At 40.5% G+C, this 23,114-nt stretch overlaps 2 protein-coding genes across 3 annotated transcripts in view; one reads left to right on the top strand and one right to left on the bottom strand.

Annotated features, from left to right (window-relative positions):
* Positions 1–23,114, bottom strand: part of LOC128448298 (inactive N-acetylated-alpha-linked acidic dipeptidase-like protein 2) — a 447,438-nt gene that overhangs the window by 405,838 nt on the left and 18,486 nt on the right. The window lies entirely within an intron of this gene.
* LOC128448299 (uncharacterized) lies at positions 1,620–5,413 on the top strand. The gene is made up of 10 exons (XM_053430885.1): positions 1,620–1,666; positions 1,945–2,094; positions 2,206–2,360; positions 2,491–2,627; positions 2,728–2,821; positions 2,910–3,021; positions 3,518–3,744; positions 3,872–4,043; positions 4,296–4,423; positions 4,538–5,413. The coding sequence occupies exons 1-10, from the start codon at positions 1,657–1,659 to the stop codon at positions 4,853–4,855; spliced, it is 1,503 nt and encodes a 500-aa protein (XP_053286860.1). The 5' UTR covers positions 1,620–1,656; the 3' UTR covers positions 4,856–5,413.

The following is a 23,114-nucleotide window of genomic DNA, read 5'->3' as shown; positions in this document are numbered from 1 at the left end:
CCAACAGCAGCTTGTATTTTATGTTGCATGCTCCTGGTGACCAGTGCTTATTCATTGTCTTTGATTAAGTCTTCTCCACATAGGCCATACTTATAAAAAGAAAGAGACCAATTCTAATAACTTGACTTTGGTGTAACCGTTCACAAGGGCTGCACATTGATTGCCAAGAACAAATCCCCATTACCACCACCTCACTCTCAGCCCAGTGACAGCTAATTAAAATCAACATGTTAATTAAGTGTTAGAGATTTAACCGGCTCCCTACACAGTAAAAAACGGAGTGTCAAAATGTCAGAGTCAACCTTTTTTAACCTAGATGGAGTATTTACAACTATATGCAGAGTAAATCCACTCTAAGAGTAGAGTTAAAAGTCAGTGTCAAATTCTGCAGACATGCAGTGAAAAATTTAACTCTACAGAGTGATGATTACGCGCCAGTCTACGTGACGTCTTGAAAGCCCTGCAGGAGTCAGTCTGAAGAGGTGAGGCGGTCAGGTAAGTAACGTTAACATTCCCGTGTTCGCAACATCGTTTAAGGATTGTTTTTCAACTAAACACGGTTTTATAATTTCATAGATGTTGATTGAGGACGTGTTGTGAACATATAGCCCTCTATTAGATGACACGGTCGAGTATGCAACAGCCTACTGCTAACTAACAGTTAATAAGTTCGACATGTGCTCATAAGATGCACCTTCAGTATGTAGCTAACATGTTAACTATGTATTAATGCACGGTGCTTGTGTTATGTAGCGTTTTACCTAACTGTTTATTAGCATGCTATTATTAGCATGCTAATCGCTAATCGCTAATCGCTAATGGCCTCAATTTCCGACGATAAATGTCAGTTTGCCAAAGTGCTGCCTAATATGACAAAGCGCACGTGGTAGTGTAGCTCGCTCCCGCGAGCAACGAGCGTCAAGACATTAAACGTTTGGGACACGTGTGGAAGGCTGCGCGCAGAGGAGACCACCTCTGAGGGGAGGGGGAGAGAAGCAGGGCAAGAGCCCCGAGGAAGAGAGGGAGATGCCCGGCCAAGGCTCCGTCCACACAGCACGGACAGTTCAGAAACTATTCGGAATGAGTTAAAAGAAGTTTATGTTTTATTTTTAATTTCATGAGAGGAACTGGACAATTTTGAGCATTTCATTTCCCAGTTAAATATGATTAAAAGGTCCTCTTATACTCACACTAGGCTAGAAACACTTTACGTCGTTCTGTTCTACTACCTAATGGACTTAAAATGAACTATTTTGTCTTTTTCATAGACTATTCAATTTTGCTGTCTGAGTGCACCAGAAGGATCCATTTGACTTAAGATCCCCAACTATATTCTCTCAAAATTATGTGAGAAACCAATTTAGTTAACTGATAGCATTATGGATTTGTTAATCTCAATTTAATTATATTATCTTTGTCTTGTTGTTCACAGTAATTGCAATCAAAGTGGACCAATAGCTGGTAAGTAGGTTAAGGTTATGGAACAATAGTCCTATACATTAATTTTAATTTAATCATTAAAGGTAACTGTTTAACAGCTTTTTCTCGGTTGTCATATTTCCCCTTTGTTTATTTTAATAGGATATGTTGCTGCGTGTATTGTTTGATGGAGAGCAGAAGTATGTTAGGCTGTCTGACCTAACATTCGACGCTTTCATGAAAGAAGGTTAGTGAGTTCATCAGGATAAAACAAAATAACAGTTTTCTTGGTTAATACACCTAATTCATCTTGAAAACATTCTTTCTGAACTACCTGAGTCGCTAATTGTTTCTGCTGTGCCTTAAAATGGATGGGAATGACCTATTGACTTAAGTTTCATCTCAACAGCATTTTGTGAGGACATGACACTCACTTAGTTGATGTTTTGATTCTCATCATAAGGAAATTGTCTTTCCAGTTTGTTACAATTGATATCATATCCTTTTTCTTTTCATTTACTTCAGTGTGCCTAAAATTTAACATACCAGAAGGCAGGCAACCAGACTTGAAGGTGTTTGACCAATCCGACACAGAAGTTGATGGAGAAGTCTTTGAAGAAATATTGAAGGAGTCACCTGGAACCTTCAAAGTCATGTTGAGCAAAGAAGAACTAGGTAATCACTGACCATTCACATATGTGTTCATATTAAACTTTAGGGTTGGGACATGAGTAATAACAGCTCCATTTAATATACGTCTGTTTTGTTCATATTCTTTATACACAGATGCCTCTCTATCATCAACATCATCATCATGCTCAGCAGCATCTGACGATACTATCATTCTGAACTTCACAATGTGTGACCCCCCTGAAGAAGCCACTGCTGTCGAAGGAAGTCAGCCTAAAAAGCCATGCCACATTCATTTTGAGGCGAAAGCGGTGAGTAGTGGGCATTGTTAAGTCTAATCAGGATATTGTTCCATTTGATAGGGAATGTTTTTATGTGATCATTTTCCAGTTGTACATTTGGTTTCAAAATTTCTGACTGCATATTTTGTTTCCATTCAAGTTGATTGAAAAAATCCTTACAACAAAGCCTGGTGGTGAAAAAATCATGCAGGAGTATGCAAAAACAAAATCACTGAAAGATGCCACCAGAAGACAGATGATTAACATTCTCACTGCTGAGATGACACAAACACATGGGTAAGAATCAGACATGTAGGCTATAGAAACATTTTTAGTATTTGTATTGTTGTTAATTGTGACCAGTTGAGTGACTGTAATCATTGAATTCATACGTTAGGACATCCCCCCCCAAAAGTGTCAGAGTGTTGTATGCGCAGGGGATAGTTGCTCTATTTCCATATCTGGAGGACCCATATTCACAGCATGGATATGTAAGTAAAAAGGTCCTCACTGCGTTAAACACATACTTGGTCTTTGTTGACAGTATAGTCAGTCTGTGTGTATTTTAATTACATATAGGAACATTACTACGACCCAGAGAGTGGGTCCGGATACCTTGCATGGCGGTTGAAAACCATCCAACGAAAAAGTGCAGAGGAAAGAGGTGTGTCTGTGAGCAAATCTCCAAAAAGTAAGTTCAATTACATAGAGGCTTGTCACAGTTATCAATAACTTGAATGATCGCAATTATTATGCAGAGCTGTCATAATTGTTTTCATTCATCGTTACAAAAAACGCAGGATGAAACTAACAGAAATGTCAGATTTTCATCCCTTCATCACTATTTCCATGTTGTTTCCCACCATCTAAGGTTTGATTGGCCCTCTTTTAATGACATCATGTCATTCAGTCAGATGAGTGTCTAAATATAGATGGTGTACGTTAAAGGACAGCTTAACGTGGTGTAGCTAAAGAGATACAGCCGTTAAATACGGTTGAAAAATCCAGTATTTAAAGAAATGCTGCAAAAGACTGACAAGCAGAAAAAGATTCAAACAGTTAAACGCAATTATTTGTATGGCAGTTATTCGTCAACTAAAAATTCATAAATGTGACAGCCCTAGTTACATATGATATTGATGAATTGTGTAGGCAGGAGTCAATAAACTTGTGTTTTGTCTTTGAAGTTGGTGGGCCAAGCCGTGTTCAACCCAGACCCTTCACTGCTGACAAAGTGTTATCTGATGAGGATGTGGAAGCAGCTATTGCCGTTTTGAAACACTCTGCTGATGAAGACACCATCCGTGAGAAGATGAAAGCTACCTTCATTTATCGTCAGTCAATGGTCAATAATGAGAAGAGAGCAGGGGATGTGTTCTCAGTCTTCCCGAGATTTCTAGACACACCTGGACTGGTAAGACATCTCCAGTTGTGAGAAAGCAGCAAATTTAAGTTTCCCCAGAAACAGTCCACAAATGTGGGCATCACACATGCAGTGTGTCTCATCACTCCTTTCTTTGCACCGTATTTTTGCATTACAGATAGAACAAGATTTCAGACTGCTGTTTGGGGAGGCCACAGCCAACAAATTCCTGGAAAAGTGGGCCACTAATCTGAAAACAAAAGTGATAACAGAAAGCCATGGCCTGGTACCGACCACAGAGCTCTTGGATTTAACGCGCAATGCTGAGTCAACTGCGGAAATTGAGAATGGTATGACTGGGACTGTTTTTAATTGCTATTTTTTTGTAATTATGCCAATTAAATGTACATGTGGCGTAAATATTTCATATTTTACATATCTTACATTCTTATATATTACACTGTGTCTTTTTGTTTGATTATTTCTGGAAATAGGCACAATAAGACATTTCACTGTGCATTGTATTAAGTATGTTAAGTATAAAGATGTATCTGACAAGTACATCTTGTCTCATCTTAATGCTAATGTCTGTTGGTCTGTAGGCTGGGACAGTGACATGTCTGCTATCTTGCTACTCCTCCATCTCCTACCACCATCTGCACAGGGAAGGAAGAGGCCGGGAAAGGTGTCGGCATGTCAGGCTGTGGAACACCTCATCAGATTCATAAAAGTATGCTGAACAGTTGTTAAAAATATAGTTTTCATCACCTCAGTTTCATGCACAGTGATCTGTTGTGAGTGGTTGGTCACTAAGTATTGCTGTTGAATGTTTGTTTGGTTGTAGGCTGGAACCAGTGTACAGCAGCACCTGGATAACATCAGCCAAAGCAGCCAGCCCTACCTCCTCGCTCAGGGGCCCGCAAGAAGCAGCATTTACACCTTCTTTATTGTGATTGACAAGTATGCGCTTCCATGTAAGGCAACAGGTTCAGTGGGAGCCCTAGATGAACTCTTTAAGGCCCATTACGTCTTTGGTACCTCTTACAGCTCTTCCTTGGCCAACTTTTTCACTTTTCTCCAAACAACCATTTACAACATTGATGTTGGGGAAACAAAGGAAACTCCCAGAGTTGTAGAGCTGCGAGCAAGAATGGTGCGTTAGTGTCAAATAATGAAGAAACAGCTCCAGTCATTCAAAAATATCACCAAAACGCTGGCCAAAAAACACCAGCATCATATGGCATATCTTTGGCGATCTTACACAACTTTTAGTCGGTTAGACATTGGTCCTGGGAAAATGGTGTCTTTGGAAATGGTAAAAGGAGGTTCTGAAATTGTCAAGGCAGTGCAAGTGCCTTCCAGTGTTCAAGTTATGAGAGTGAATTGGGCTAAACACAATGGTTTTGTTTACCGCCCACATCTGGTTATTTGTGGCAAAGTTGAATCTGAAATGCCTGTCTTTTACCAGATTGAGTCAGTGCTGATAATGCATGACAAATTGTTGCTGCTCACTTTGCCTATCTTTACAGTCACTTTTAAAGAACATAACCATGCATATGAGGTGACCAGGACAAAAAGCAATTTTGTGGTCTTTCATGCTGACAGCCTGCTTTATCCAAGGCCTTTTGACACACAAATGTCATATGGAGGGAATGACACAGCTCTCTTTGTTGTTCCATATTGCTTTATCTGTTGAGCAATAAAGCATACTGTACTGTCATCTTGTCTAAATGTGTTTTTTCCATTTGATAGGTTAGATCACACACACACACACACACACACATATATGTATACACACATATGTATGTATATATATATATATATATAAAAATAACACTGTATAGAAATAAAAATTTAATATTTTTACACATTAGAGTGTCATTTTAAAACTCTATTATGAGTAAAATTGGCTCTATAAAGTGTAATCGTATTACTCTGAACAGTGTGAATAAACCTCAGTGTTAAATATTTTTACACATTTCATTGTTAATTTTGACACTAAATTGAGTAAAATTAACTCTGAAAAGTTGACACTGGCCATAGAGTCAATTTAACTCTAATTTTGAGTGGGACCAAATGTTATCTGAAACGGAGTTAATTTCAACTCTCTTAGAGTTGAATTGACACTCTGTTTTTTACTGTGTAGGTGTCCAGGCGGATTCGGACCAGTCAAGCGGTAACAGAGGGCTACTGGTAGAATAATCCTAATTTTACATTCAGATGATATATGGGAAGGACAGATTATGATCCTCAAGATGATCTTATGACAAATGGTAGTACTCAAGTGTCTATATTATTGTCTGAAGGGCAAACACACACGCATGCACACATGCATGCACACACACACACAGCCAATATATTTGCTTTGATGCAATTTGGATTATTGTTTAGTAGATTCTATGTTGTCTAAAGCTTTAAATAATTTTCTGATTCAACTATTTACAGATTAAAGTCTCCTCCTGCTTTCGATATATATTATGGTTGCGTTAAGGCTGGATATGCATTCAAAAGTTGCTCTGTCTCCTAATTACAATGCGACAATCACCAAACTCACCGTTACTCCCTCCATTTGATTTGTTCGATGTAATATGTCCTCCAAATATATACAGATCAAAGGTCATACCCCAACAAATAAATGCTAAAATATTAGCTGTTCATCTTTGACGAACGTTATCCTAATTTTCTCACAGTGTATACAAATGACCAAAACAATGATAACAATAACATGCAATGTCAGTCTGCGACACTTCTTCTAAGCCACACTGAGCAGGTGCATTTAGGATTATGTCCACTTGTGCCTCTTAACGTTGGTGTACCAGTTGTATGGTTCAAAAAGTTTGTACGCAATCATCAGTGTGTATAGGTGGCAATTATCCAATCAGAGTAGCCCCCCCCCGTCCCTTTTAAAAATATGTGAGCTTGCAACTTGTTACATTGCTACTAATAATAATAATAATGGCAGACTCGCCAGGTAGTAAGTGACACTTCATTGCAGAGGAAACACTTTCACAAGCAGATATTGTGTGTGTAAAAACCTCAGTGTTGACTGTTGTGCTCTTACTGATATACGTATATGTTCCTACCTTCACAGTATATCCTTAAAATAACAGTTAAAACCAGTTTTATCTGTGATTTTCCACTGGCTCAAGAAATAGTAAGGCACCAATGATGTGTCTGACCAACTCTCATTTTAGAACCAAGACACCCATGGGTGCTGAGATGGAACAAAAGCTTATTTGCGATTTAACAATGCGGGCACTGGATCGGAAAATGACAACCGCATCAGTTGGAATTAAGATGGTGCCACACTGCACCAGGTAAGGGGCCCCATAATACTCAGCTAGTCAGGGTGAAGAGCTCATGTTTATGATCTATGTTGAAGCTAACCACTATATCTTAGACATTCACACACACTTGCACTCAACAAACTCAAACGTCAAAACTTATTTCCACATATTGAAGCCAGGAATAAAATAGAAAAGGAATAAGTATCCCCCAGTCGGGAATAAAGATGTGGCTGGAGTGAAAGGGCATTCACAATCCCGGGGGGCTCCCTAATCGGTTGCCATGCAGTATCTCTTGAAGGCACGCAAAAACGGCATTGTCCCCTATTTATGCAGCGATGAGGCCTTAAATGGCACTATGGATCAGGTACAGGTGTTTGGGTGAGATAAGACCCCCATCTACCTACCAGCGCCCCCTTACTGACATGTTTAAAGGGCTTTAGCTGGTGGGAAATAAAGGGGGATCGGCCTGTCAGTCATTCTTCATTTCACATACAGACCCGGATGTGTGTCTAAGAGGAATAATGATGGAGGAAAATAAAGGTGGGATAACTTGTCATCTCTGAGTAGAGAGAGACAGCAGACAGAGACAGAGTCGAGGATTAAGGTGGAATTAACAAGTCAAAAATAGAGAGTGTTACAGAGGGAGCAAAGTGAAGACAGAGGATGATGTGAGCCATACACGTTGTGGTAATAAGAGCCGACACTGGTAGAGATTTGCTTTAAAACAAAAACGCATGATCTCCGCAGCAGAATTAATACATTACACCCTGTCTGTGTCTGCTGCGCCACCCCTCGCCCAACACCGCCTTACGATTTGTTGCTATTGTGAACAGATCCGAGTGGAGTTCCGCCGGAGGTCATCACTTAAAAGAGACTCCAAATTGACAGGCGGTGTGAATGGGAGTGTGACTGGTAGTTTATCTCTGTATGTTGGCCCTGTGACTCGCTGGTGATCTCTTGAGGATGTACCCTGCCTTTCGACCAATGTCAGCTGGGATTGGCTCCAGCTCCCCCTGCGGCCCTCAAAAGATAAGCGGTATAGATAATCAATGGATAGATGAATGGAGCAGAGATATATATGCATTTGGCACATGACAATACTGTGCGTCTGTATTAAAGTGACATATTATCCTTTGTTCACCAAAGATTGTTAGTATGCTACATTCAAAAGCCAGTTTTTGATGTAGCTAGGATACTCATGGGAAGTGACCTATCCTTTATGCACAAATTTCTCCATCTTTGTGGCTACTAAACACGTGTCTACTATTTATGTATTCATAATAAAAATTATGTTTTATTCTTACAAATACTGAAATTTGTTCCTCTACACAGAGGATTTGAAGTTAAACGACAATAACACATTAGGAGGCAATTACATATGTTTAATACACAATGTAGCAGTATAATTTACACATTATGTAATTATGTAACACCATTACATATTACATTTACTCCCATAGTAAAATCGTCATAACACTTTGGAAGACACAACAAAAACAGGCTACAGCTTTGTTGAAAGAGGGATGAGATGAGAAAGTGCATAGCTGCTTTCATATATGCACTGAACTCCAGAGATTCTATGCACTTTCTCCAGAGGAGCTGCATGTGTGAAGCTAAATGTCAGAGATTGAGCCTCCTAGTAGTCTGCAGACTTTCTCCACCTGGCCCCCTAGTATGAAGTAAGTGGAAATTCAGGAGAACTGTGAGTGTAGTTCAGACCGAATTTTACGCTATTTATCCATAGGTCATGTCCGAAAACGACTAATTTCTAATCTAGGAAGATGATGATTAATTCATTTTCTTATAAATTAAGCATGCACTAGAATTCATTGAATAAATCTAAGATTCTTAGGAATTATAATCAGTTGTTTAAGATCTAAATTAATGGCTGCTGCTTATACTCAAGCACAATGACCATATATTTTGGAGGACAAACACATTTTCCCCACTTCCTTCTGGTCTTCGTTTCTTTCCAGCTTCCAACAGAAAGCACGTATAAGCTCCTGATGTGTCTCTCATATAGTCTCACCTCTCAAAGGACACACAGATTGTTAAACCCAGGCAGGAAATGAGTTCTGTGCTATAATGTACGACACATAGCAGTCGACAGGTCTCCCTGATCGCCGTGCCCTTCAAAACTGATGGATACTAATGTGTCACCACATGAAAATGTGTCATGAAACAGGGGAAAATGGAAACACCAAAATACATAAAGGTGGAGAAAGGAAATGAAGCAAAATGACCCACAGATATACCAGAGGTGGTGAGAGTTGGAAATGGGATTTTTCTATAAATAGCCTTGTTTTTCTGCTGCTTGGTAGCTGGTCCATTGAAAACATTCTCAACTGAGATTTTCATTGCTTTAATGGGGCCTGTGTCTGTGGTTCTTGTAAAGAAAAGAAACAAAATCAGTGCTGTGTCTTTCTTGTCCATTTCCTTCCACCCTGCATTTAAAAGCAACTTTCTGAGGGGAAAAGAGTTTTCCTTTTTCTGCCTCAAGAATATGTGAGAGGGGTCAGGGTGTGAGTGCATTGTTCATTGGAGCAACGCATTTCCTGCCACAAATGAGGATCAAAATCCATCCCTGAGGCTGAATTATTAACAACAGACATGCCTAAGAACCCCCAGTGTCCAACAGAGAGACAAGGAGATGGAAAAGGTTGGGGAGAGGAAATCAACGTTAAAGGATAAAAAAGTCTGGTTGAATTCCTATCCGTTTCCTCTAATGTAGAAGAGCATCAAGGCCTCACCACTCACTAGAGCAGACCTGGGCATTGTACGGCCCCCGGGCCGCATCCGGCCCTTTGGCTGTCTGTGACCGGCCCGCGTGAGGTCAACGGAATATTAGGAATCACACGTAAATAAGTGAAGATCATGCAGAGAATACAACAACATTTCTTTTATTTTGAAGGTGCCTTTTTTTAACATTTACCTGACGTACATCCTGAATGCCCGCGAGCAGATGATGTGTTGGCGAACGGAGTTAAGAAGAGATGTGAGTTAGCTATTAGTCCGCAAAAATGTCAGCCCACGTTAAGACAAGAAAGAAAGAGTTTTTAACGAGACATGGACTGCCAAGTATTTATTTACTGAAGTCAAAGGGAAAGCCGTGTGCTTAGTTTGCTGAGAAAAGATCGCTGTTTTTAAGGATTACAATTTGAACCGCCACTACGAGACAAAGCACGGAGAGACTTTTACTGACGGACCGTAACGAGAAGGATCGAGGACATCGGTCATGGAAAACCTGGAAAAGTCATGGAATTGTTAAATGTTTATTTTCCAGTCCTGGAAAAGTGCTTGAAAAAAATCCCAAAAGTTTTGGAGAAGTCATGGAGATTTGTTATATTCATATTTTCATGTCGTTCATTTACGCTGAGTTTTAATTAATTCAAATGCTTTTAAAAGAAATACGCTCAAAATATAAGTAGGCATACTATCTCATACTAATGGAAATGTTCGGTGGGGAAGCAGGTGAGATAATGCACTACGCCAGGGAAGTGTAGATTTAACCATGCTTGGCTACAAATGGAAAAGTACATGCCATATGTTACAACAGACGTCAATCAAACTATTGTCTCACTCATTTGTGTAATTCAAGGTTTACTGTATGCTTTGAAATTCTCATTGTTATCTTAAATACTAAATTTAGTCTCTTTTGCATGTATACACTGAGATCTCACAAAATGTTTGGTCATGGAAAGTTGGTCAAAAGATATTGAAAGTCATGGAAAAGTCATGGAAATCCATGGGTTAAAAATGTGTATGAACCCTGTGTATTATACATCAGGAGGTGTTGTGTAAGTCAGTGCTCAAAATGAATCATGTTAGTGACGTAACTAAATTAGTTAACTTTATCAGGGCAAGAGCTGAATCACAGACAGTTTGTTGCACTTTTGGAGGAGCATGAGACTGAACATGGGGACATAGGCTACCACACAGCTGTCCGATGGCTCAGTCTGGGCAAAGTGCTTAAAACAGTATGGGACCTGAGAGCAGAGATTCAAGAGTTTTGTGAAAAGAAAAGCAAGGACAGCCCAGAGCTCTCAGATGCAGACTGGATGGAAGATCTTGCATTTGCTGTTGATGTCCCTGCATTACTGAATGAGCCAAATACCAAACTGCAAGGCAAGGGCCTATTTGCAGATGAAATGTACAGCCTAGTGAAGGCTTTCATGAGAAAGTTGCAGTTTCTTTAAAGCCAGTTGGAGGGTAACATTCTCAACCACATGCCATCACTGAAAGAAGCCACACCATCAGTGGATCACCTCCGCAGGTACACTGCTGGCAGAGCACTTTAAGTCAGCATCACTGCTGGATTTGTATTCTTCTCTCACAGAGGAGAACTTTTCATACGTGAGGAGGCATGCTCAGAAGATGTTGGTTCTCTTTGGATCTACTGACATATGTGAACAAACATTTTCTGTGATAAATTTTAACAAATCCAGATACTGATCCTCTCTCACTGATGATCACCTTTCAGCTGTCCTTCGCATATCCACCCCAGATATTCAACCTGACCTCAGTGCACCTGTTCAAGCCCAAAATAGACATTTCTCTCAATTAACAAAAAAAAAAAACGCAAATGGGGTGATAAGACTATATGCAAATAGTAACAGCGCTTTGTATACAGTTAATTTAAAGCTGATCTTTGGAATACTGCAAAAAAATTGCATACTTTGTTCACAACTGTTCTTGTAAATGTTGATTAAAGTGTGATAAATTGTTGGCGTTATTACTTTGCCTGCCTCACTTTTTCATTGCCTAATCATAACATTTACTCTTACCTGTAGAAGCTTATCAAATTAATATGAGTAGAATTAAGTTCAGCTTATTGGTCCGGCCCTCCACAACTGTCCATGTTTCTCATGTGGCCCATCAGGAAAATGAATTGCCCACCCCTGCACTAGAGGGTCAAACCATCCACCTAGTCTCCATGCCTGAATGACAATATTGATTGCTATCATTCTCCAGAATGACCCAATGACCATCTAAAAAATTGTTTTCATCTGTGACCACTTAGAACAATACTGTGGTCATGGTTAAAATAAACCCTTCTTGACCAAAAAAAGACAGGATGCAAACAGTGGTCTGTAATAAAGGTTTTGCAACAGTACAACAACATCACACTACTTCTGTCTTGAGGCCGTTTGTCAGGGAAAAACAAACATAATTTCAAGCGTTAGACTTAATGACCACACTGCTTGAAACCGATGGGGGTAAATTAAACACTAGCAGATATCTTAAAATGTCAACATGGTAGGTTGCTTTCAGCTATCAACATGGAGTCATTTAGCCTAATGTAAAGATATGGCAAAGAGCTTGAATGATGACATAGTGACACATGACATAGATGACACATGTTCAAAAGTTCATAGAGGTAAAGAAGACACAGACTTCACAAACCTACCTGACACTACTCAGCCTGTGGCAAGTCACTCTCTAATATTAAAAAATACAAGGATTTAAAAAAAATGTGGGTGCCACGTCACTCGGCTCAACAAGATACTGATATTCAAAATGCTGATCTCATGCTCTCCCACATCCTAAAAGGTTGTATTCACTTCTGGTGCTATGGAGGTCACTGAGGTCAAATGTTCTGCCCAACCTGTTGGAGACGACCTTTGCTCCGTACAAAAAACAGGGACTATAGGCACTGCAAGTCTCCAGATTATCTGACAGGTGCATGACCTCCAGTAACTATTTTAACTGTTGTTTGGAGATCAGCCCAGAGTTCTGGTTGGATATTCTTGCAGTCTAGGTGACTAACTCAATGTGACAATTTTAGACAATTCCTTAGTCGATCAGTGTTCCAAACGTAATTAGTCTTTGTGCATTTTATTGTCTAGCTGGTTGAAAGTGTTACCTGTGTAAGTTCCATGCAGTGAGTGACCCATTTCCCTTCTAGGTGTATTCTTCAAATATGAGCAGCTGTGCATCACCAGACACAACGATCTTTGGTGAAAATCCTTTCTCCATCCTTGACCTGGTGTAGTGTTGGTTTCCATTACTATTTTCTGACAATTTCTCAAATGGTCTAGAGGGTCTTGGGTTAGCACCTTGCACAAAAGCAACCATCATCAACTGTTGTATAGTACACTCTATACCGATACAACTTAAGTAGAGATGAGACAGGAGACCGTGATGGAAAAGACGTGCGTACTTTACTGTGAGTTTCACAGGACAGAAAATAACCAGCATGCAATGCAGGTAAACAGTGGGGCATTACGGATGCCCCGAGGGAACAAACTTAACTGGATATCAATACACAACTTGTAGGATCCACCAAATATTATCTTGCTAGCCCCCTTGAGACTTGGGACGTCCAGGTTGAGGATCCCTTTTAGAAGGTGAGACAAGTGGAAAGTAGAAGAATTATGTTAAAACAAGCCTATGAATTAACAATTAATATTTACTGTAAAATATTTCAATCTGCAATTAATCTTAATTTCCACTCTACTTCTAGCATCTGTTCAATAATAATAAAACAACATGCCTTCCTGAAATTTCATTTTTCCATGAAGTGCTTTTGTGGACTGTAAACAATAGGCACTCACGTACATACACATGAATGCTCTTAAGGGATTTCTTCTGTAAGAGGGGGATAGGTCTATCTCTTTTGTGTTTCTCCCCCACACCATAAACAGCCTCTCTATCCTGAGTTGTTTCAGAAATAAGCTCCACAACAGCAATGGCACCAAAGAAAACTTAAGGCGGCCACTTTTGCTGCTTGCACAGTGGGGAGATAACAAAGGTGGTTGAAGGAGTCGATAAAGAAGCTAAAAATAGCAAAAGGATATCGCTGAGAAGTAAGCAACCGTCAAGAGAAAAATTTGAAAAGGAAACAGCATGTATGGCATGGCTTCTAAAGGTTTTGTTCAGTTTGAGGGTTAATTTGAATTCTCAAAAGTGTTTTTCAAAGCTTGTTGTATACAGCTGTTTCTGAACATACCCTTGTCCCTGAAAGTATATCTGAAGTGTGGCCCTGGGATTGTTTTCCAAGTGTATTTTCAAAGCTATTTTTACTTTAGCACATTTTTAACCCATTCTTTTTAACCTTGCCATCAATCATATGGATTATATAAAGTATGTATATGTATATATATATATATATATATATATATATATATATATATATATATAAGGGTTGTTAAAGGGTTAATGTCATAGAGGTTTGAGTAGTTCTGCAACTGCTGATCTCCAGAGAGCTTCACAAACAACCGTCTGTAGAGTTTTTGATCGCAATAGTACAAAAAACAAGAAAAACAAGAAGTGAGTGGGAGTTCTGGGATGGAAAAGCCTTGTTGATGATAGTGGTCACAGGCGGAAGGCCATAAGTGCAGACATCCACTTCAGAATGGCCGCATAAATGTGGAACTGATAAATGTGCAGTAGTTATGTACTGCAGTCGGGTGAAGATGCATGGAGCAGAGTCTCATAGAGGAAAGTTTCCAACTGAGCCAAACAATACAATTGTTATACAATACAAAATACAATAAAGGAAGTGGGCAGGCGAAGGAGAAAAGTAAATTGAGTATTTTTAAATTAAAAAGTAACTTAACACGTCAATGTTTTTTTTTCTGATATATGGTGTAATATACCATTATCTTAATGCTACTATGGTTACAGAAGCAACTGACTAGGAAGGGTATTGAAATTCCAGTCAAGTGCTACGTTACTTCGATAAGGAAAGGTTGTGGGTAACAAATAAACAAATAAAATAAATTCTGGTTCCTGCTTAAAAGTCTGGGCTGCCTTCAGCCTGGATGTAATGCAGCATGGCCTTTGGACACACTGTTGTGATACCCACGTATTGCAACTATGGTAGCTGAGAACGCCATTCTTGGTTTTCTTGGCATGGGTTTAAATACATGTTTGATCCTTCAAAATACACCTGATGGGACAGTCTCTGCTTTGCCATCTGAAATAGCTGCTCCCAACATCTTCAACTGAAATGAACACCAAGCAACAGCTCCACTACGGCTGTAACAATCTTAAATCTGAAATAGTGGTCCAAACATCCAGAGGAAGGAGCATCGACATGTCTCCCTGCCCAACCTCACACACTGACACAGCTGCAGGTGCAGCCTGTTGAGCTCTCATTACATTACGCCCGGGACACACTGGCTGCGTATGCGCCATGGAGCGGTTGTCTGTTGTTCACACTGGCTGCTCTGCTGACAGATCCTGTTATATACTGCAATATTGTCTTTAGCAGAGTTTAAGTTAAAAAAAAAAACTCTTTATCTGTTTTGTGTGACTTTTGTTGTTTTTGTAGTTGGTCAAGTTCTTAATTACCTTCTCTTTTCTGTTCCAAATCTTGGTAATTTAATAAAGCCCATAAATGTTCCCCCCACTATTCATTATTATTTATTATTTTCTATGTCACAAACTGGCTCCCGGTTCAGATATACAACTAGAGGGAGAACACACTAATGGTTGTAAATCAAACAAGAGTGGGTTTATTGATACAACCTGTTAAACAAACACTACACACAAAACCCAGGAGCACATTTGGGAGCTGAGAGAGAGAGAGAGAAAGAGGCTGAGCCAGAGGGTTAAATAGGCTCGAGACCAGCCACGGGTGAACCGGGTGAACCTCATCTTCCTGACCATCAGGCCAGACCCGTTGACCAGCTAGGTCATTACCAAGAACCAGGTCTACCTCGTCAACTGGAAGTTCCGGGCGAACACCAACTGCCACCTCACCAGACACTTATTCTGACTCCAAATCTATTTTGTGCAGGGAGACCACAAAAGAAGTCAAGACCATCCAACGGACAACATCACATTGACGTTATCAGTATGGCCAAAAAAAGGCAAGATATACTCACGAACAGAAGAGTCTAAAGAGCCTGTGTCTCGCAAAATTGTCACAGCCACCTTCTTATTCAACCCAGGAAGTGACACAACCCTGTAGAAATACATGCTGAATAGTCAGACCTTTTATTCAAAGTGTAGGATTGAACCAAAGTCTCGGGAATAGCACAAACTGATTGACATGCAGGAGCTACTAAAGCATTAGAGCTAACTTGCCGAACGCTATACAGTGCCTTGCATAAGTATTCACCCCCTTTGGACTTTTCTACATTTTGTCATGGTATAACCACAGATTAAAATTTATTTCATCGTGAGTTTATGCAATGGACCAACACAAAATAGTGCATCATTTGGAAGTGGGGGGAAATATTACATGGATTTCACAATTATTTACAAATAAAAATCTGAAAAGTGTTGAGTGCATATGTATTCACCCCCTTTACTGTGAAACCCCTAACAAAGATCTGGTGCGACCAATTGCATTCACAAGTCACATTTGCAAGTCACATAATTAGTAAATAGGGTCCACCTGTCTGCAATTTAATCTCAGTATAAATACACCTGTTCTGTGACGGACTCAGAGTTTGTTGGAGATCATTACTGAACAAACAGCATCATGAAGACCAAGGAGCTCACCAAACAGGTCAGGGATAAAGTTGTGGAGAAATATGAAGCAGGGTTAGGTTATAAAAAAATATCCAGAGCTTTGAACATCTCTCTGAGCACCATAAAATCCATCATAAGAAAATGGAAAGAATATGGCACAACCGCAAACCTACCAAGAGGAGGCCGTCCACCCAAACTGAAGAGTCGGACAAGGAGAAAATGAATCAGAGAAGCAACCAGGAGGCCCATGGTTACTCTGGAGGAGTTGCAGAGATCCACAGCTGAGGTGGGAGAATCTGTCCACAGGACAACTATTAGTCGTCTACTCCACAAATCTGGCCTTTATGGAAGAGTGGCAAGAAGAAAGCCATTGTTGAAAGGGATCCATAAAAAATCCCGTTTGGCGTTTGCCAGAAGCCATGTGGGAGACACAGCAAACATGTGGAAGAAGGTGCTCTGGTCAGATGAGACCAAAATTGAACTTTTTTGGCCTCAATGCAAAATGCTATGTGTGGCGAAAACCCAACACTGCCCATCACCCTGAGCACACCATCCCAACAGTGAAACATGGTGGTGGTAGCATCATGCTGTGGGGATGCTTCTCTTCAGCAGGTACAGGGAAACTGGTCAGAATAGAGGGAAAGATGGATGGAGCCAAATACAGGGAAATCCTTGAAGAAAATCTGATGCAGTCTGCAAAAGACTTGAGACTGGGGCGGAGGTTCATCTTCCAGCAGGACAATGACCCTAAACATACAGCCAGAGCTACAAAGGAATGGTTTGGATTAAAGAATGTTAATGTCTTAAAATGGCCCAGGCAAAGCCCAGACCTCAATCCAATAGAGAATCTATGGCAAGACTTGAAGATTGCGGTTCACAGACGGTCTCCATCCAATCTGACTGAGCTTCATCTTTTTTGCCAAGAAGAATGGACAAACCTTTCCATCTCTAGATGTGCAAAGCTGGTAGAGACTTGCAGCTGTAATTGCAGCGAAAGGGGGTTCTACCAAGTATTGACACAGGGGGGTGAATACTTATGCACCCAACAGATGTCAACTTTTTTGTTCTCATTATTGTTTGTGTCACAATAAAATTTATTTTGCACCTCCAAAGTACTATGCATGTTTTGTTGATCAAACGGGAAAAAGTTTATTTAAGTCTATTTGAATTCCAGTTAGTAACAGTACATAATGGGAAAAAGTCCAAGGGGGGTGAATACTTATGCAAGGCACTGTATTTGGACTTTGCTTGGAGCTCAGGACACTCATTCTTCCAATGACCTTGGCGCTGGCAATAATTACAGGTGCGACTAAGATCAGATTTTTCCAAAGGCTGATGTGCAACATGGGTGGACGGAGTATACTTAAAGCCTGTAGGCTTCAGGTACCAACTCACATGCTCGGTTCTGCCTTGACTACCTCATAGTCTGGACTGACTTTGATAGTGAAGAGTAAGCCTCTTGTGCTTTACCCACCAAGACACACTGGAGCAGGAGGGTATGGTCTTCATCCGGCCAACCTCTGGACTCTGCCACTCTCTCAAATATTGCTTAAGCAATGAATGTTGGCACTGGGCATAAATTGCACAGAGTGCTATCATAAATTGTGAGTGCCATTCCTGGGATACGGGGCTGATCCATCTTATTTACAAGTGCTACTAATCTGGCTTCATTATGGGCCACATGTTGTAGAGTAAGAGGGGCACAGCTGGTGAGAGGCATATAGAGACTGTCATGACATGCTTTAACTCTCTGACTAATTAGATCACAGTGATGCCAGTATGATGGAATGTTAATGTTTTCTCTTTATTACGGAATAAACACCTCAAGGGAAATTGCATGTATAACTACTAATGTAGCAGTAGTACTCATAGGGAATTGAGTACTACTCAATTTCTGAATCAGTCAGAATTTCATTGAAACAATGTTAAAATGTACATTCATAGCAACAATTTGGCTGGAGGCGATGGAGTTTTTTTAATCATTTCCAAAGGGCTTAAAAATAACTTCACACCTGTCCTCCACTTTGTTTACTCTCTGTTGCCGTCTCTCCCCTCCTCCCTGAGCCCCTTTCCTTGCTGTGGAAAATGCATGGTGAAGACAGTGACACTGTGTTTCATGTTGTCGTGACATCCTGCTTGCTAACAAAGCCTTGGTTTGAATGGGCTGACAGGTTGTGAAAATTCCATCAGCATGAGAAATGCCTGTTTTCCCCTCAACTTTCTGTTTACTGCTATCAATAATTTGTGAACAACAAACAGCAGATGTTTCACTCTTTTACAAAGGCTCCGTGTATGTGTGTGCGTGCACTTCTGTGTGTATATTTTGTATTTTGTTTAAATTTGTTTGTGTATACGTGGGCATGTGTGCGTGTGTTGGAGAATCAGTGTGTGTGTGCAATATATGTGTGTGTTTGCGCGTATGGAACAGATGTTCCTCACTGCCAGAAGCAGACAAAGATGGACTTTGAACACTGGAGCTAATTGTGAATTAATCAATCCATTACCATAGAGACTGAGGGGAAGAGACCACAGTGCCAGCACCAAGTAGATTCATACTGCTGTCGTTGTAATAAACATAGCAGCAGTAGCTATATTCTGGACAGATGAGCACCTGGCTGGTGGCCGTTCTCAAACCAGATATATGAACCATTTGGTTGCCAAGAAAACATAGATGAAGAATTGTTGAGGTATTTTCATCCTACCTCCGCCTAATTCAACATAAATGGATTTTTGTGAATCTAAACCTACTAAATAACCATAGCCAACAGTACACAATAACGTCTGTTCATTTTGTAAACTAACCCTGGGGGAATTCAAATCAAATCTAATCAAATAAATATACAAATAAATGCTGATATTCAGGTGTAATGTTTACCACAATAACTATCTAGTTTACTGTGCCAGCATGTTGAAGTATTGCAGGTTTGCAAAATCGAAGTGAAATGCTTTGGCAAATATCGTATATATAATGAGTGTAGAGGGGGGCGTAGGGGATGAGATGGAGAAGGGGGGGGGGGAGAGACAGGCCAAGGCCATGTAAGAGAGACTCTCAATTCATTGTGACGAGATACGGAAGCTTATTCGCAGTCACTCAAGCATGATGTTTCTGACATAGAGGAACCATAACAAATCGCAGGAGTTGTTTTTTTCCAGAGTTTTTGGGTAGGTAGGCATGCCAGATGCCCAAATTAACATGTAGAAGCACTACAAAAGTGGTATTTTCATAATATGTCCCCTTTAACCTAAACACCGGGAATGCCAGGTAATAGGGCAATGGTGTTGAGACTACTGAATCTGCAGCTTTGGGTCAGGTCTAGACTGTTCTGTGGTGTTGTTGTTTGTCATCAAATGTAACGAGTAGTTGTTGGCAGCTATTCAATCTAAGGCAAATAATTCCAATAGGTCCACAGCAAATGCTGCCACAAAAAGTAAATATTTGTGAGGTTAGATTTTGTTTTGTGTACTATAGGTTTAGGAATAAGCAGCACCAAATTCCACTAGCAGGCATGCATCAAGTTTTGATATATCTTCCTGGTTTGGACCATAGTGGCAACCAGACTGTGGCTGCTCCCTGGGGATCTCTGGTCCCCAACAAGCCCCATATGCAAACTGACGGAGGCAGACTTAATGCCAACTGTGATAACTGTGCTATGGAGTGTAAAGTACTGCCCAGGGAAGCACAGCAGCATTGCTTCAAATGACAAATCTGGCTTCTTGGTGCCATCACTGAGAGTTAAATCCACCGCAGAGATTATTTCTGCCACCACTGAGGAACGATTCCAGGTATAAAACCTCAATGCACCTAGAACTGCTGGAAAACAGTGTAAGTAAAACCTACACTGTACACAGTTCCTCTGTGTACATGGATCTGATGGTAGGAGCAATGCAAATGCACTGCGGGGGGTTGTCTCCTGGGGATGACTTTGGCTTAATCCACCGGTGTCAGTTGAATTTTTGGTGCTGGAGGTGGAGCAGAGCATCTTAGAGCTCCAAACCCTGACCCGTTACTCCCACACTGAGGTGCAAGTGCTGATCACACACCCTGTGGCCAGCTGCGGACCGCACACACACACACACATGCACATATCTACAGCATGTGGTCACACGGCTGCATGTATGCACAGTGCATTAAAACACACACACACAAAGACATACACCACATGAGCTCTGGGTATCCAGGCCAGTCCTGCTGAGTCCACTGACAGCCTCAAGCATCTGATGTCAGAGGTCCTGAGCTCTGCAGCAGGATCCAGGGAAGCTGGGAGAATAACAACAATGAGCGAATGCGAAATAAAGAGAGAGACCTTCAACAGGAGAAGTAGAAAAATATACTTTGCTGATACCTGTGTTATCATGCAAACTGCTGTTAGCCCTTCACGTCCATTGAAAAAAAAACAATCAACAAGTAGATACAGACCGTGTCCCTTGAATTTGCTTTTGGAATGCATCACAAGGTGTCATTATGACGTTTAAACATTTAACCATAATCACATTATGTTAGTGTTTAAGTGGTGCTCATTAGAGCAGCTTCACACAGACATTGTGATGGCATGGTAATTGTTATAATCAGCTTGATGAGATAAGCACAAATTAACAAGGGTTTCAATGCAACTGTATATGTTGACATGCTATCAAATTTAGATTCACTTTTTTTTATTACGTCTGATGAAAATCAAACATTATGTGGAAGAGCTTAATTTCTTCTGATTCAAGTATAACTTGAATCTCTGTTCCACACCCCATCCAGATTTTGTATTTGAATACATACCAACATTTACTTTCAATTGACATTGAGGTTTCCGTTGCATACATTTATTAGATATAAATTATTACCATCCTTGATTTGAGATGAGGGCAGAACCCACACTATAGATCAGCTCGTCTTGTGCTGTACTGGAGAATAATTCTGGAGTGTCTTCCCTTTTTACTCTCCCGTTGGCCTGCACCCACATTGCACTTTAACAACAAACACCGACGTTGCAGAAGTTATGACTTCCTGTCCAGTACTTGAAGGGATTACTTTTTGTTTGTTTGATTCACTGTAGAATTTATGAGGCACACTTTTCCCTTAAACACTTTGAAAGAAGTCCAACATTTTGTTCACACACAGTTCACAGCACTGGAACAGCCTGCACATCAGGGTTAAAGTGACTGGAAGGATTCCGGACTTGCAATCTAACAGAGTTAATTAACAATAAAATAAATGTGGTTGTCAGTGTATGTGTGGGGGTTACAGCAAAAGGACCAGCAGGGACACAAAGAAAATAAATTCTTTCTGCAGATATCACACATTATAATATATAAAAAGTGATCACATGCTTTTGAATTGCAAAACAATGGAAGATATTTTACAGTGAAGACAATGTTAATAATCACACATCCCCAGATCCTACCCACCAACATCACCATTAAAGCTAGCGTTAATCCTGGAGAAACTATCAAGAGCAGGCTACACTGATACATGACTTTATCAGCCCTCTAATCAAAGCTACACCCCCAAAACACATGAACCTGCTCTGCCCGACAACTGCTAAAGGCCGACTTTTTCTCAACATGCTTGCTGACCTCTGGCTATAACCCCTGTATCTAAGGCTGAAGATTTTAGTCATGTGCAGTGAGAGCAGAGGGAGGGAGTGCGAAGGCAGGCAGGTCGGATGTGACAAACAGGTATGTCAACGTTGCATTCAATACTACAAGCACACATATCTGATGCATTTGCGTTTCTATTATAGAATTGTGTTGTCAGTCACCTTGTGTACAGTGGGTGTGTCAAAAACCTGCTGCCATTGTTGCCCTGGCTGTTGCCGGAAACAAGGTTTAAGAAAGCGGCAAGACTGAAACAAAACAGTTCCATTTGAGTGCTGTGAAACCAAAACAACAAACTACAGGAAGTTGGAATGCCACACGGGGCTGGGAGGACCTGCAGAGTCTATTATCCGCGGGTGCCGAACTGTTGATATTTATTTATTTACTAGCGGTAGTGCTGGGCCCATCAGGCTGTCATCACTGATATCATCAAAAAGTTGTGTCTTAAACACGGTTACCAGAGTAACAGCAAAGGCAGGTTACAGTTAGAAAAAGGGAGGGATCTCTCTCCGTGTGTTGATTTTCAAGAGAATCTCTCATCCAAAAAACGTTTCTGACGACACTTCATTTCCTCAGGTCCTCAGCTTAACAAAGGATGAAGTCGATTGGGTGAGTAATCATTGAGAAGATCCATTAAAAGATTCCTTTACTTCTAGTTTGATCTTTATTTATTTTTTCTAAGAGTCTCACACTTGATTTTCTGACAATAAATGAATAACTGTGTTCCACTTCTGTTATGAAGATGACGCCTGTGAAAGAGCTGCACAAACAATGTGTGCACTATGAACCAGATGTGATTTTTTTCTGCTTTGTACACATTTGATTGGTGCTCTATCACTGCTAAGCCATCATAGCACAACATCTGACTCAAGCTATTTGTCAAGTTAAATAAAAGCAGCAAGAAAGTCCCCAGGGAGGTGTACATTTTACATTATTTTTGAGGAACTGTAATAGTATGTGGCATATGAGGTTGTTAGGGCAGGGGATGTTGATGGAGCTGAAGAGCAAGTGAGGAAAGAGGAGAGAAAAATGATAAAACATCTGGGTTTCCTTCTGGGCAGATGGCGGGGGACTGAGACAGGAGATGAAAACTCATCTTTGAGTAATGTGGCGAGAAGATGCACC

The sequence above is a fragment of the Pleuronectes platessa genome, chromosome 9 (assembly GCF_947347685.1).
Source record: "Pleuronectes platessa chromosome 9, fPlePla1.1, whole genome shotgun sequence".
NCBI lineage: Eukaryota > Metazoa > Chordata > Actinopteri > Pleuronectiformes > Pleuronectidae > Pleuronectes > Pleuronectes platessa.
This window is presented reverse-complemented; position numbering and strand designations above follow the sequence as displayed.

Excerpts from the sequence above, each read along its gene's own strand:
- LOC128448299 (XM_053430885.1), top strand. Across the intron at positions 2,822-2,909 it reads CATATTCACAGCATGGATAT|GAACATTACTACGACCCAGA; the intron begins GTAAGTAAAAAG and ends AATTACATATAG. Across the intron at positions 4,044-4,295 it reads AACTGCGGAAATTGAGAATG|GCTGGGACAGTGACATGTCT; the intron begins GTATGACTGGGA and ends GTTGGTCTGTAG.